This window comes from Muntiacus reevesi, chromosome 16, assembly GCF_963930625.1.
Source record: "Muntiacus reevesi chromosome 16, mMunRee1.1, whole genome shotgun sequence".
Lineage (NCBI taxonomy): Eukaryota > Metazoa > Chordata > Mammalia > Artiodactyla > Cervidae > Muntiacus > Muntiacus reevesi.
Window position 1 is genome coordinate 32182649 of NC_089264.1, and position 16556 is coordinate 32199204.

General features: G+C 33.1%; 1 protein-coding gene across 2 annotated transcripts in view; it reads right to left on the minus strand.

Annotated features, from left to right (window-relative positions):
* Nucleotides 1–16556, minus strand: part of CCSER1 (coiled-coil serine rich protein 1) — a 1376611-nt gene that overhangs the window by 590016 nt on the left and 770039 nt on the right. The window contains exon 10 of one of the 2 annotated variants that reach the window (XM_065907286.1): nt 134–1166. The exons of the other annotated variant lie outside the window; for it this stretch is intronic. Coding sequence (XP_065763358.1) covers nt 1104–1166 — 63 coding nt within the window. The 3' untranslated portion in view covers nt 134–1103. Of the gene's footprint in view, nt 1–133; nt 1167–16556 lie in introns of those variants that run through there. 2 annotated transcript variants of the gene reach the window in all.

Below are 16556 nucleotides of genomic sequence, written 5' to 3' on the forward strand. Positions count from 1 at the left end.
AGATGTATGTTATGTTTTTAAAAGAGCAAAGTCAACAAGGACACATACAGTGCTTTTAAGTGAATAAACATTTAGTTTTATTTTAATACCATGATTTAAACCCAACTTTTGATAATGCATATTGTATGTTACAAATGAGTCAAATAACTTAAGAAATTTCATAGCATAGTTATAAATGTTACCATCATTAACTATGATTATTTCACTTCCTGTTTAAAAAAAACATAGAATTCAGCAAAACCTGCTTTCCTCTCTTTAGCCTTATGGCTCTTCTGTTGCCCTGCACTACGAGACTGAGACATTTCTGAGCTCGGTCACTTATCCTTGCAATAAACTACAACATGCAAGAGTGCCTTGTTGCTACCCGGACATTTGATAATTAAAGTGAGGTATTGTAGAAAGGTAATAAACAAGGACACACAGAAATCAGGCAGTGATGCCAAGTCCAGGAGACAGGGCTTTTTATTTTTTTAATGAGACACTGAGCAAACTTCTCCTCAATATGAGGTCAACAGCCAATAAACTTTCTTCACTTGTTTAGAGATATAAATAAATTTTTTACTATCTACAGAGAGAATAAGACTCTTCACGATTTACTTCATTTGAAGACATATATTTTCATCTTCTGATCTCAATGCAAGGGAAAAATAGAGGCAATTTAGTTCTTCAGTAAGAACTGTTATGCAATGATGGGCCTAATTAGAATCACTGCTTTCAAATTTATCTAATATACATAGAATATATAGTGAAATTAAACAAAGACTATAATCAGAGACACAAATGACATGGATGAGAAGGTTAAACAAAAAATATGTACTGCCAAGTGGAATATTATATTTAGAACAGCTGGATATAGAGATAATTTAAAATTAAAGGTTTATTTTTGTTTTAAAAATACAGCAAGGTAGGAATGTTAGTTTCAACTACATCCACTAATAGTTTATTCAATTGTGTACAAATACAAAAAGTGTGAAATATTTGGAATGGAAACATTTCTGTATTATATACTCTGAGAAATAGCTAATGCAAGAAATAATGAAAAATTGATTTGATATTTAGCATGTCAGATTTGTGATACATTTATTATCAAATAATGATGTAAGCTAGGTTGAAATATTATGTACTGGTTTAAATAAACCTTCAGTGCATGTAGGATTCCACAGGGCCTTGAAAAGAAGAAAACAAAAATAAATAAATGAATGACATCAAATTAATAAAATGTAATAAACACAAACTTTAACATGAAGGTTTAAAATGTTTAAACACAAATTAAAAAAAAAACACACACAGACCAACATAAATCTATTCTACCTATGATTTTCTAAGTGAAAACTGTTATTAAAACTCATTAAATATATTTATATTAGTAATGTTTCCAAGCTCCCAACTTCCAATTAAATACTTTACAAACAAACACAAGGTGAAAGAGTGAAGACCAGTCAGCAAAATTTTATTCCCTTGGTTTTATAGATGGAGCAAAAAAATAAGTTTTACTCAACTCTTCATATAGTCTTCATTTCCAGATAATTAAATAATTAATAGGTTAAGTCTATATGGCTCTCCTGATATTTTTATAGATCATCCTGAACACAAAGCTCCAAAAGTATTTTCAACCTACCACAATTATTAATACTTTAATTTATTCTTTATTGAAATTTTAAGTGACAGGAAATTAAAACATTTCAAAATATTTCACCTTAAAAAGAGGAACTCCATTGTTCAGACAATGTGTATAAAAATAAATAGAGGGTCTAAGAAGTCTAGAATATGGCAGCTGCTCCTAAGGAAAGCAGAATTCAGTTGGAGAGATAGAAATGATATAGAAAAGATTAGCCATACTACAAGATAAGTTCCATGTCAATACATAGGAGATATATACATAAATATATAGAGCATATAACAATATCTAGTACTGACAGCTACAGGATAGGTTTTCAGGACTAGTAACTGCAGAAGTTATTCTATGGAAAGAGAGATCACTCCAGATCAAGTGTAGAGGATTGGATTTGGGTTTAAAAAGAGAGGAGGGGCATTACAGAGGAGGGGCATTCTAAACCAAACAGTTAAAAACATAATAATCAAAAACACTCAACAAGGGAGACAAGAATTAGCAACTTGTGTTGGAGCAACTTAAGTGGAATAAAAGGTTTATGTTTGGGAACAGAGCTAAAACTGCTTAAGTAGGAAAGAGTGTAATTTTAGTAGCTAGAATGCTGGTTTGAGTAATATGGATTTTATCTTTCAGGCCTTAGTCAGCCATTAAGAGTTTTAAAGTAATAATACAACATACTGCAAGCTGCATGTTTGTGATTACTTCTTTTAGATTTATCTGTGATAAATATATATAAATTAGAGTAAGTAGAGACTTGAAGTAGGAAGTCAAGACCAAAACCAATGGAAATCCATCCTAAAGCAGCAATCAGTACTGGAAGGTGACTGTTCTTTATAATCCAATTTGTCCTACAAGATGCTCCAGTTTTGTGAACAGTTGATCCACCACTCGGGTTACAGCTGAGGCACCATCCTCAGGTCTTCCCAGATGAGTCTTCTGTCACAGTGAGGGCACAAGGCTCCTACTTCACTGGACTTATCACTAATCTCATCTTTCTGCTTATTTACACCGCGGTCCTTTATCACCATGTGAAACTCTGTCTCGTTTCTAGTAGACTTCCTGTCCTCATCCACAAGACGACAAAGTTTATGAAGAAAGAAAATTTGTGTACTTCTTGTTCACTGCTACTGAGAGAGTCAATTGGCAGACTGATAAGAAGTCTAGGGTCCCCAAGGAGGAGAAAGGAGTCTGGGGCCCTCAAAGTGGAGACAGGGGTCTGGAATTCTCAAGGAAGAGGAAAGGACACACTTTTGGTGTCTACATTCCTTAAAGCCTTAGTCAATTACACAACTCAGATTAAACTCAGTACCAGGGATTATACAACAGAAATGTACCCTGCTTGAGGACAGTTTCTGAGAGTTTCTTGAGGACAGTCCTCCTTCCTGAAAACCTTCTGACTAATCCTGATGTCTTAGAATGTATACTATGGGAGTGGGTCTGGTAGGATCTTTCTAGTGTTAAATTCTAATCTTGTTATGCCAAAATGTAAATTGTGGGAGTGGGTCTGGTAAAATTTGCACAAACTTGAGACACTCTTGATTGATTTTAATAACTAATTAAAAGGTATATAACTCCATTGCTAACACTAGCAAGGGGGCACTCTTTCTGCCCCCTTCTGATGTCTATGTCAGAAGCTTTCTCTATGTCTTTTATGATTTAGTAAAAGCATAGAGCAATCAAGCCTCTTCTCCTGCCCCGGACTGAATTCTTCTCCTCCAGAGGCCAAGGATCCTGGCGTCTTTTGTGGTTCAGCAACAACATTTCATTAACAATCTCAATGCCAGGACACCTTTTTTCCTTTTATTTTGTAAATGACTAAATAAATGAAAAAAGGTGTTCTCTCTTGGAGGTGGACGTGAACTCAGGGCTTTGCTTGTATGCGCTACAGAGAAGCATTTATGTATTTGCCAACCAAACATGTTATTTAAAAAAAAAAATTCTCCAGAATCATTAAGGCTAACATTTAAATGGATATTCAGTGTTTGGCATCTGTTCCCCAAATGGTAGCTGAATTAATGTAAAAAGAAAATATATTTTATAAATTTTAAAAATCTAAAATCTATATTCCAGTGTATTTTACGATTTCTAACATTCATGTTTTTAATAAAGCTCTAACACAGATTCCCCTTTTAATATTCTAAAATGAAGGAGAACATATAACAGATTAAATATGTTAGGTGAGATAGACGTCATAAAGTATATGATCTTAGCTTTTGCTTCTATAAGAGTTTATAATATTCTATATTTGTCATGAGGACAAAAAGTCTCAATAACTCTCTGTCCTCTTTAGCTAGCAGAACACGAGGTGAGGGCAGGAAATTACCAGGAATATTAAAGCTCAACTAATGAAAATAAATGGTTCCCCTTAACTTGACTGTAGAGACAATAGTAATTTGAAAAATAGGGTACTTTTTTATGATTAACCACTCTGGGGATATTGCAACGGCTTTACAGCTTCACTGTTTCACTTACTAATGTAAGTCTAGAGACTATTCCCTATCAGAACATTGATGTTTCCTCTTTCTTGGCAAGGACTGGGTGGGGGGACTTCCCAGCCCTCCATTTTGTGAATGAGCCATCACTAAACACTTTCCTGTTGGTGTATATTTTGTGTTGTTTTCATCTTTAACTATTATAAATAATACTCATAAAGGAAGATCTTATAGAAAAACTATTTGGTATATATGTATATATATGTACAAAACATATGTACTATGTTGAGTTCTAGAGACAGTATTGATAGATGGAGAATAAAATCATGTACATTTTTGTTAAGATTTTTCAAAATCTCTCTTGATAGGGAATTATAATATACAACAATGCTATTCTTTAAAGGGAAAATACTTGAGAAAAGTAAAATGGATGTTTAAAGGGCCACATGATTGAATAATACCTGGTCATTTAAACTATAAAGTAGAAGTTATTAATATTACAGTACAATAATATCAATGCTAAAATATGTAAACACAGGTATGTTTATGTACATATATTTACAGATATACTCTGGATTCAGTGTCTGTATGTTTATTTTAACATGATAAAAAATGAAAATAGAGGGGAAAAAACCTTTAAAAGAGTAGAAAATAATACATACACTCACAGCAAGCAATGTTTGTCTTAAGGTCCAATAGTGACTCATTACTGATGTTCCCTTAAAGAAGAAAATTTAATCCTTCCTGACTAAATTAGAGTTTGTAGCAACTTTACCACAAATTAACAATAACTAAATAGCATTTTGGGAGCAATATAAAGTGTTTCTTATAATCTCAAAATTTGAAAAACACTGTATTTCTAATTCTAATCTTTTCTTAGACTAAAAAAATGACTAATTTATCAATCCTTATGTTATACTTTTCCAATGCAAGAAAATATGTAACCTATTTATATTTCTTTTTGAAAATTACACTATTAGACTAAAGCTTAAACAAGTTTTCCTGTAATTTGATGGATTAAATCCAAATCTGTAAATCCACTTACAAGTACAAAGCTCATAAAATAATGACAAACCTGAGTAATTCTGATATGTGAAGAACTATGACTCTTTAAGTACTCTGAATTGCAAATTACATTCTTTTTGGTATAAATTTTCAGATATGCATGTTTAAAATTCTAATCATCATCTTAAAAATGTGGCATCATGCAAGAGTGTAATTTTCTGATATTCTTACTTTATAGAGCATGAGGTTAATGTTACATGTGGCTCTCTTTTAGGAAATTTTCTGTAATGCATTATTTGAAAGTTCCAAATCTTTTGCCTATTTGGTATGAAGCCAAACATTTATGGGAGTTATTTTTTCTTTAGTTCTCTATAGTTATTTATAAATTATTAAAACACTTTACATCCTTACTTTGAAACAATAATACATGACTTACCGACTGAACAACAAAAAATCCAATATTTTAATGTTTTTTCCTCAAAATTATTACTGCTTATTTTATTGGCAGAAGATATAAGCTAGTGAAGGTGAATAGAACTTGTCATCCCGAAATCTGTCTCTTTAGTATAAAAACTGCACTTAATTAAGAAAATGTGATTTTTAAGAAACTACAGACACAGAAGAAGCTTTGAAAACTGAGTAAAGTTGGCCTTTCATAAGAAACATTTACATCATAAGGGAACTCTCCATTTTTAAGACTGCCTCACTCTCTATACCAGAAAGAAGATGTTGACTAAATCTCTAGAAATTCATGTCAATGGAAAGGGCACTGACTTCAATCTTTATAACAACCTCAACCGTGTTTATGGTGTTGTTCCCGGTAACCCCCCTTAACTTGCCTCCCCACTACTACACCTTTCTTTCATCTCTAGCTGGCAGTGGTATTTAGTGTTGACTTGGCTATTTTAGGGAGTTAACTCAGTTTCTATGTATATCTTCATGTAAACATAAAATATACACGTTATTAAATTTTTGCTTTTCTTCTGTTAATGTCTTTTATGACAGGAACAGTCAGTCAAGAACCTAGACAGACAGAGGGAAAGTTATTTTTCTACCCCTACAGTTTTGAGATCCACAATGGGACCTGCTGAAACACCATAGTTGCTCTGGAGTCTGCACAAGGGAATCTGGAAAACTGGCAGAAGCTAGCCAAGGGTAATATTTCTTACCAAAGGCAGGTCTCTTGGATCTGTCTCCCTATAGACAGATAGAGATGCCTTTTGGGATGCCTCTAGCATCTATGGTCAAGCCATAAAAAGCCTTATTGGTTTGAGATGCTATTGAGATCCTATAAGATCCTATAGGATGCTATAAGATCCTACTTGTCAATAACCAGATGATGAATCCTATGAACTGGAAAAACTTATATATTTGAATAAAAAATTAGAGAGCTCTCATTCTAACAATTTTCTTTTTGGTACCTATGGAAAGACCAAACTGAAAAGAGGACACTAAGAATTAAAATGGCCTGCCTTACAGATTCCTCTAACAAGATAAAATCACAAAGCCTCATTTATCATGCCTTTCAGCAGATACTATCACATTTAGAGAACAGTTACAAAGATTAGTGGACATCCACATTCACAGAAACCATGATTGGTAGCTAAAGGGTATTCTTCCCACCCATGATTGCACTGTATTTATCAGATAAGACAGACGGCCTCTTGGGAAAATCCGCTCACAGAAGAAACAGATGACCAGTTTTTCTCCCAGGCCCTCTTTCAAACGATCAAGAAACATCAGCTAGAGGCTAATGTTCAGGTACTGACTTAAACAAAAGTAGAGGCTTTCTCCTCAAAAGGTTAATTGGTCTAAGGTTGAACTGTACACTTAGGAAAAAAAAAATAACACTGCAAGGCCTTTGTTGAATGCTCTATATACATTTTTAAGAAAGGCATACTGCACTAAACATTAAAGCTCCGGGATTTTTCCATTTTATTTGGAAATCTTCTACCTGATATAAAGTAAACTGAAAATAATGTAGTTGGGTGGGAAGTTCAGTTCCTTGATATAAAATTTAGGCTACAACTAAATTCTTTGAGGAATTAGAAACAACTTTGCCTTTGAAATCTTTGCAAAACCAGAGCTGCAGCCCTAGAAACAATTCCAAGTCCAGCCTTTCTTTTTTTAACCCCCTCCCTCTTAAAGTCCTCTATTCATCTCAAAATGCATTCAAGAGGTTGGTGCTGTTTACTTAGTCGTGTCCGACTCTTTGCGAGCCCATGGACTGTAACCCACCAGGCTCCTCTGTCCATGGGGATACTCCAGGCAAGAATACTGGAGTGGGTTGCCACGCCCTCCTCCAGGGGATCTTCCCAGCCTGGCGATTGAACCCAGGTCTCCCTCATTGCAGGTGGATACTTTACCATCTGAGCCACCAGGGAAGCCCAACACTTTAGAAAAATAAGGAAAGTTTAAACAGCAAATTATTTCAGGCCTCTGATAACAGGCAAATATACCCCATTTTGGAGAAAATTTGGATATTTTCTCTGTGTCTGAAATGTAAATTTTCTACCAAATCTTAAAATTTGTCTATTCCATCTTCTCTAGAACCTAAGAACCACTCTTTGAAATGCAAACTTTAGGGAGATGTTTATCAGAAATAGAAAAAAAGAGTTATTTTTAAAATGGGCAAATGAAAAATTCCATCTCTTTTATGAATACTGGGGGGGGGGGGGGGACCAAGAACAACAAAGACGATAATAACAAAAACAAAATTGAAAACATCTTAATGGACAAATGTCCAGAAACACAATTTGGATCCATCTGATCTCAAAAACTAGTCAAGTACTAGTAATACACCTGACTCATAGCTAAATTTTTTAAATGAAAGCTATAAGATCTATATTTGTATCTGTATGCTTATAGATGTCTATATATGCATGCTGTAGATGTGTGATTTTTTTCTATCTCCAGATGTCACTGCCAAAATTATTTTGTAAAAGACCTCTACTTAACTGACTTCAAATAAGTGCTTTATAAACTAAGTATTCCTGAAACTTTCAGAAATATAGTAATCCAATTTTAAAAAGTCACAGAATATTGAATAGTCACCAGTAAATAAAAGCTATCTGAAGTTTATTGGTTTAATTAAAAGACATAACTTCCGTGTTACTAACATTAAGTATAATGCAGACATGTAACACTCATTCTATCTAGGTTTACTAGTCAAAGAACTTCGTACTATCTCTATTACAAAATTTATAGGCAAGACAAACAGCTGAGGATGATGGCTGACTTTGTCTAATGTCACACAAAGTTTTCAAAAGTAACTGAAACATAACTGATGAGAACAAGTGATTTAAGTAGGATAAGAGTTTTTAGTTTAGCTTTTCAGCAATAATTATACATTACTATATGTCTACTTAAGTAGTTTCACAAATCCTTTTGGTAATTTCCATCCTTAGAATGTTGCTGAGTAAAGGGATAGAATTTTATTGAATACATAAATTATTTCCAAATTAGACAAAATATTCAACAATTATTACTGAACATAGGCTTATCTACATTTGACTTCCTATGATAGAGGAACTGATTATATTTGGGTTTGTTAGTGAACATTTCTTGTGTCACATTGAAAGACTTTACTATAAAAAGATGACAAACTTCTAGAAATCATAAAATTTATTAATAGTTAATTTTCCAAGGTAAAGAATACTGTAGTAATATACACCAATCTGCCTACCAATGCAGGAAATGCACGTTTGCTCCCTGGGCTGGAAAGATCCCCTGCAGCAAGAAATGGCAACCCACTCCAGTATTCTTGCCTGGGAAATCCCATGGGCAAGAGCCTAGCAGGCTCCACCGCAATAGTCAGAAATGACTCAGTGACTAAAACAAAAACAGCAACATGCAGTCTATAATTGCTTACTTCTTAATTTTCACTATAAAGTTCATAAAGAGTTAAAAATTCTAATTCATGTGATTAAAACTACTAGAAACAAAGGAAATAACTGTATGCAAGGGAAATAATATCTGTTCTTGGCTAAAAAAAGGTATGAGGTATAAATTTCTAGAAATGTGATATATCTTTCTATATATTTTAGGTTCAATCTGAAATTTTTTATGGAAGTTACTGAAAAGTTAATGTTTTTAGGGAGTCAATGTGACTACTACTGTTAAAAAACAGTTAAATATTAATTCACACAAAATACAACATAGTTAGGTCACAAATATACCCAGCCAATATTTTTCTAATTCCAATTTAATCATATTAAAATTTGAATAGCCATTTAAAACATATTAGTGTATAATTTAATTCTTATTATATACATGCAAAAGTTTAAAAATTTGCATCTAATCCTATGCTGTATAATAAAAATAGTAAATAAATGTAGGTTCTTTTTTAAAGTTATGTCATGTAAGTATTTGCGTGTATATATGTGTTTAGGTATATATACAGCTTTACTGATGGGCTTCTCTGGTGGCTTCAGTGGTAGATAATCTGCCTGCAATGCAAGGCACTGGGTTGGGAATTGGGAATCAATTTCTGGGTTGGGAAGGTCCCCTGGAGAATGGAATGGCTACCCCACTCCAGTGTTCTTGCCTGAAAACAGTAGAGGAGCCTGGTGGGCTACAGTCCATGGGTCGCAAAGAGTCAGGCACCGCTGAGTGACTAACACTTTACATATTTATCTGTATAATATTTTTATATTTAAATTGCAAGGATATGCATGTATACATATATAAAGAATAAACTTCATTTTACAGATTTTCTTATTTGTAGACCACATTAAAGGAAACCATTCCTTTCTCTAGAAATCAGTAAATATAAACACTCAAAGATTTACATTGAACAAGTATTTGAGTAAACTTAGAACTTAATACAAATTATGATTAGCAACAATTCCATAATCATGATAGACACTGAGAGATGTCTTTAGTATATACATTTTGTTTTCTTCCTCCAGAAGGGACTCTCTTTTATGCAATGACATTTAGCATACTGGAAAATACTAAAATGACTTCTAGAATTTTCTAAGGAACTATCAGAAATTTTGAAATTAGATTTCCTATAGAGATGGCATCTCAGATGGAAGTAGAAGTGGGTTGGGAAAAATTTTCTTTTCAACAAATATCTACATGTCTTTTCTCATATCAGTACTATCACAGAATTAGCACATTTTTAAGCAAGTGTGATCCTCACTATTACTAGCTGAAGGAAAGCAGAATATACTACAGCAAAACAAGCTTCTTTGCCAAACGGTTTATCCTGAGCTTATTTTTAAGAAACAGCAGGATAAGTTCTAAAAAACTAAGAAGTGACCTTTTGTAAGAAGAATTCACATTTTTAAGATGAACCTCTGTTTGTAGGGGTATCTCCCTCTCTGTACCAGAAGGAGGAAAATGACCAAATCTCTAGAAAATTCTATTTATGAAGAAGGTACCAACTTAAATCTACATAACAATCATATCCTTTGTTTACTGTATTTTTTCCTGGAAACCTCCCGTAACTACCCTCCCTACTCCCATCCTCTTGCCTTCAGCTATAATGGGTGTTTAAGGTGGTGGTTTAGGCAATTTCAAGGAACTCCTGCTTTCCTGGGTATCTCCCATTCATACAGGCAGTATACATGTCACTAAACTAGTTTGTTTTCTACAGCTATTTTGTCTCTTATTGTTGTAGAGTGGAGTCCTCGGCCAAGAAGGGTAGAGGGAAAGTAATTTTTCCTCCCCCACCTAACTTGAGCTATATAAAATATTTGTGGGTGTGCTCTTTCACTTTAATTAATATTTCTACAATTATACGAGTTTTCTTGGTTAAAACTTAGCCTTGTTATTTCCCCCATCAGCATTTCAACCACAGATTCACTTAACAAAAGAACTATCAGTTAACTAACACCAATTCTATGTAGCAAGAACTAAAGACCTGGAGACATTCCAGGAATGATCTAGTTCCTACATGAAGATTCAGGATTTCAAAGGGAACTATTCAGTGCAGTATGTTAAGGACAATTGCATGTTGTCATCCATGTTTAAAAGGTTTTTTTCACCTCACCTGACTGTCTATGCTAATTTGCATTTAATATTAATATGTCTTCTAAAAGGTGCAAAGTAGTCACTGCAAAATACTAGTTCAATATAACAGAGAGTAAAAATGTAGGGTAGCAATATGTACTTCTGTATGATTCTTGTGAATAAAGTAAAATAATGCATACTGATTTGTTATAGACTTTTTAGGGTTATAAAAATAACATTAGAGTCTTTTAGTTAATTTACTCATTTTTCACCAATTACTGAGTACTTTCTCTGTTCACTTTTAGTAGCATATCTCTAATAAATGGGATGTGTAGATATACAATGAAATCTAATTATACATTTAATGTTTATAGAGTTAGCACCGCCTGGGCTGAAGAACAGTGGTACACAGACAGAGTAGAGGGTGGAGACAATGCAAGCAAAAAAAAGAAAAAGAAGAAAAGCAAATGCAATTTACTTATCGAACTTGATTTTACCCAGCTTTCTTCTCAGTGCCTATGTAAGTGAATATGATCTTAAGATAAGGCTGAGCAGGCTGTTCCCTCGGGTGGCCTGGGTTCCCCTCATGTGAGTCACTTGGTACACTGGGTCTGACTCTGGGGTTTAAAGCCTATTTTAATAATAGAGGGCCCCTAAATGAAGCCAATTATTCTTATCCATGGAGCCAAGATAAATCAGTTTATTCTGACTGAGGGTCTTCAATAGGTTTCAAGAAGCACATCACAAAAGGATTTCTGGCTAATGGTGATTTTCACCTCACCTCCAAGTCTCATAAAGAACATGTCACCCTCAGATCTGTCCAGATCACGGTATATAAAATTTCTGATCATAACCCTGACCACACCCCTACATTCACAATTATCTTTTCCCTGTGTTTTTTTCTCTTTTACATTGCACTTAGGAGCTTCTAACATACCATATACTTTGCTTATTTATTATATTTAATTTTTTGTTTTAAATATAATAATGAGATGCAAACTCCCTGAGGGATTATTTGTTTGGTTAAAGGATGTATCTCAAGTATGCAGAAGAAGGCCTGGTTTCCAGGAAGCACTTATCAATATTTGTTGAATGAATACATGCATGGATTTTCAGAAGTGATACCCTGAGAATGTTACCACTAGGTAAGCTGTGATATCTCCATTAATTAGCAAACAACTGTGGCAGATGTTGTTTCCAGTGTTTTCATCAATGTTCCTGTCTGAAAACTGCTTTTAATGTAATATAAAAATTGGAGTTCAAGAGAAATACACAAATGAGACCCAGAAGGACACATCAAATGGTAAACTGCTTGTGATTACAAATGAATGACTTTGGTTTTTGCTTCTGTGTTTTTTGACTTTCTGTTATGCACATGTTAACTTTTAAGTATTAAATGCTATTTTAAAAACCTTAAAAAAAATGAAAACCTGGAATATATCATTCAGCTTTAAACCTGATTTTTTTTTTTTTTTTTTAGTTTCTAAAAATCAACATAAATACCTGAGCTAAGTAAATATTAAAGAATGAAGCACACTGGGGGAAGGCACTCCTTTACTAAATACTGGATCACATTGAGGCATGATCAGGATAAGTATTGAATCTAAGGAAGATGATAGCAACGGATGGGTCTAAAACAGATTTAAGAAACTACACTTTATTAACAGTCGGATGAGACAGCCTAATCAATAGCTATTCAATTCTTAGAATTGGACTTAACCGATGAAAGTGTTAGTCACTAAGTTGCCTCCCACTCTTTGGGATCTGATAGACGGTAGCCTGCCAGTCTCTTCCATCCACAGGATCTTTCCAGGCAAGAATACTGGAGTGGGTTGCTATTTCCTTCTCCAGGGGATCTTCCTGATCCAGGGATTTAACACTGGTCTCCTGCATTGCAGGCAGAAGTCCAGATACCTTCTGAGCTACCTGGGAAGCCCGGGCTTAACACATAAGCTGACATAATGTATTAGTGTAATGGGGTCTCAAAGAGTCGGACACGACTGAGCGACTGAACTGAACACAAAATACTCTCCTGCTCTAATAGCTAATAAAACAATTACTGTAAAAACTAGTTACTCTTATTCCTTACTTGATGAACTATTTTCATATTTGTTAGAATTCCCTGAACACTACTAACTGTGCCAGGAGGGCCTGCAAAATTAAACATGAGAAAAATAGCATAGATTGCAAATACACAGGTGATTGCATTGAGTTTTTCAAAATCTGTATTCACAATGCAACTAGTTAAGTAGAAAGCTGTGTTTATAAAACAAGTCCCACCCTTGGAAATGTATTAAAATATCTGCAGAACACACAGAGGTGTGAGCATACATTTCCAAACTGATTTATGCTTCACTCATGCATGACTGAGACATATGTGTGAAACCACAATTCAGCTGATTTTAAAATAGCCACATACAAACTATTAATAATATTTAGAATAACAATGATGAATAATAATATCTGATGAAATACCTGGTAACTGTAAAACTCTTAAAGTATGAACAAAACATTCCTAGTTCAACTAAACACTTGTTTTAAATATAAGTGTAAAATATATGCTAATGAGTGGAAGACCTTAAAATTTCAGTGTTTCTGACTAAAAGAGCAATCTCTAGATACTGTGACTGTTCTGAGTCAAGTTTAGGAAGTAACTGAAAGGAAAATTTACACCTAAAGTTAATCAGTCACTTTGAAAATGACAATCTTCTGGAGAACAACAAAAGGAAGTTAAAAAATTGTCCATAATGGTGTCAAATTAATTAAAGGATCTGAATCTTCTGTCAGAAAATAAAATTTCACTGTAGCATTTTGGTCACTCATTCTCAATTGCTTTAACCAAAATGTTATTTGCAGTAGTTCAAACTATAAAATTTTTATAGGCAGCATATGTGCTTTGTTGAAGTATCTATTTATACAGCTGATGTAATCAGAAGAATCTTGCCTACCTCTTAACATAATCTTGTAATCGACAACATTGCTACCTGACTACATCTATTCATCTTCCATCCTGTTTTAATAACACAACTGACACCTAAGAAATTATTCTTTGATCTTTCAATAAACTAAGCCTGTGAGACAGAGGAGGGTGAAAGAGGTTAAATTGGCATTGATTATTTAAGACACAGTCATCATTTATTTAACAATCTCCCTCATCATAAGAACTATTGTGTTTATAGGCCTTTGCTGAGATACTCTGAAATTATTTTTAAATAATTCTTGTCATTTGCATTAGAAATCAGAGCATGTTGTAATTTAACATTAGTTTTAAGATTCTTGATAAATCTGCGGCAGGCTAGAAGTTGTTTATTGTACAAACCTTTGAACTTAATCACTGTAGTGAATTTTTGGAAATTTCTTTTAACAGTTTTCATTATAATTAATATCTTCTGGGGATTCTATTTCCCATCTCAAGCAAAATGTGTAGTAACAACTATCTTCACAAGGATATTATATTAATAGATACTGTAGTCTCTTATATTCTGACATTCATGTCACTGAAACATGATCCATAAAGATCAGTAAAGAACAATTTCCGGCTAATATTGACAGCTTTAAAAAGAAAGAGGTGAAAACATCATCCCTAATATGCAAGATTTCTACAAGATTTTTTTTCTCACAAATACTATTGCAAATTTCAAACAGAATGTATGTAGGTGTGTGTGTATATATATATATACATATATATACACATACACACTTGTGATAAAGATCAAATTATATTTCCTGAGAAAATGTGAGCAAATATCAAAGATAACAAATTATTCTTATTGCATACAAGAATATAAAACATTATAAACAGGTATTGAAAATTATAGAAAATATATTTGTCATGAAAAAGTTACACTAATGAATAATATTTCAAATAGGTAACAACTTAGCAGATTTAAAATGCTTTACTTGTTTTATTTAAAATAATTCCCATCCCAATTTTTTTTTTTTTTAAATACCAATTGCCTTAAAATCTATTATGACAGTTACATCCAGTTACTGGTAGAAGGTTCTGCATGCATATCATTGGTAATTTGCTGATTCTGATGCTTATGTCCTAAATATATCACCAGAAGTACAAAACATGAAATCTTTAGAACATTATTCTATGTTAACAACTACCCAAATCATATCAGAAACTTGTACAAGGGGATCCTTTAAGGACTCACTACTAAGAAATTATTCTTTAATATTACTTTTATCTAGTGAAATACATTAAGCTCTCACTGTCAGATAAGAGAGGTATGATGAAGAATTAACTATGATCATGGCTTTAATTTTTATTTATATGTTTGGAGAATTAAATACCACTGAGATAAGACATTTTGTAAAAACAAGAAAAGTATGGGGCATCAACAGGCATTCAAATGCATAAGAAATATCTAGTAGCTACAACTTAGCTATCTCTGCACAGATACCATTCATGTCTTAGTGATCGTTTCTCACTGTCACCAATAGTGCTACAGATCCAAGAGGGTTACATTCTATAGTTGCAGTCAGTCATTTAGAAATTTAGAATTTAGTCTGCTAAACATCAGTCTCTTAAATTGAGTAAAATGAAATATCTGAGTGCAAATGCATAAGTACTTACTTTTTCCTTGTTATAAGAATAATCACTACTTTTTAAAAGACTAGATTTCCACAAAGAACATGCATTAGTGAACAAGTGACTTCACTTTTCTGGAACTCAGTCAACTTGTTTGAAAATTGAGGGCACTGAAATAGGTGAATTCTGTTTACTTGCAGCTCCTGGGTTGAATGAACTTATGGTGAAATAAGATTTAATGCGGACTATGAATTTATTGTTCTTATTGGACAACTCTCTGACTCACAGATTTAAAAACATATGGATTATTACTTGTAAAATGCATACTGGTTTTATATCCCAAAGACCTAAGCACAAATAACACATACTGGAAAAAAAATTAAACAATAATTTTTCTTAAACAGATAAATATTGAATTAGTGCACTAAAGCATATCTGAACTTACTAAAAACATTTACTTTTAAATATCTGAAACATTATCATTTAAATATCAAAGCACTGGAATTGAAGAAGTATTATAGTCAGAATATTGACATCTAGAATATTTAGGTACTAAGAATAAACATGAAATGAGTGTAAGAGAATAACTCAACAGAAAGGGATAGCTTTTAATGTTTTTTAATTAAAAATAATGCACATAACTACCTGAAAACCATTTTAGTTGAAATTCAAAACTCTGGTTTATTTCCACATAGAGACAGACAGCTTTACGTTACCTATGCTAATGTACTTTGAAAGGCAACTTAAAAGGCACATCCATGTTTGTTATAAACATAGGAGCATGCAGATAGGTTGACACTTTTTCATTAAACCCCTTCATGAAACCTAGAAGGATTTCTATTCTATTACTACTTGCCAATAGAGTAGTAAAAAGAATATTATTAAATTTTTTTAAAAAAAGAGAAGTGTTCTCACAAATGTTAGGTTCAACATAAAGAAGATAACTCATTTATGTTTTATCAAAAAAAATTTAAAGTTGTGAACTTAGGCAAAGTGAAAATTTCATAGCTTT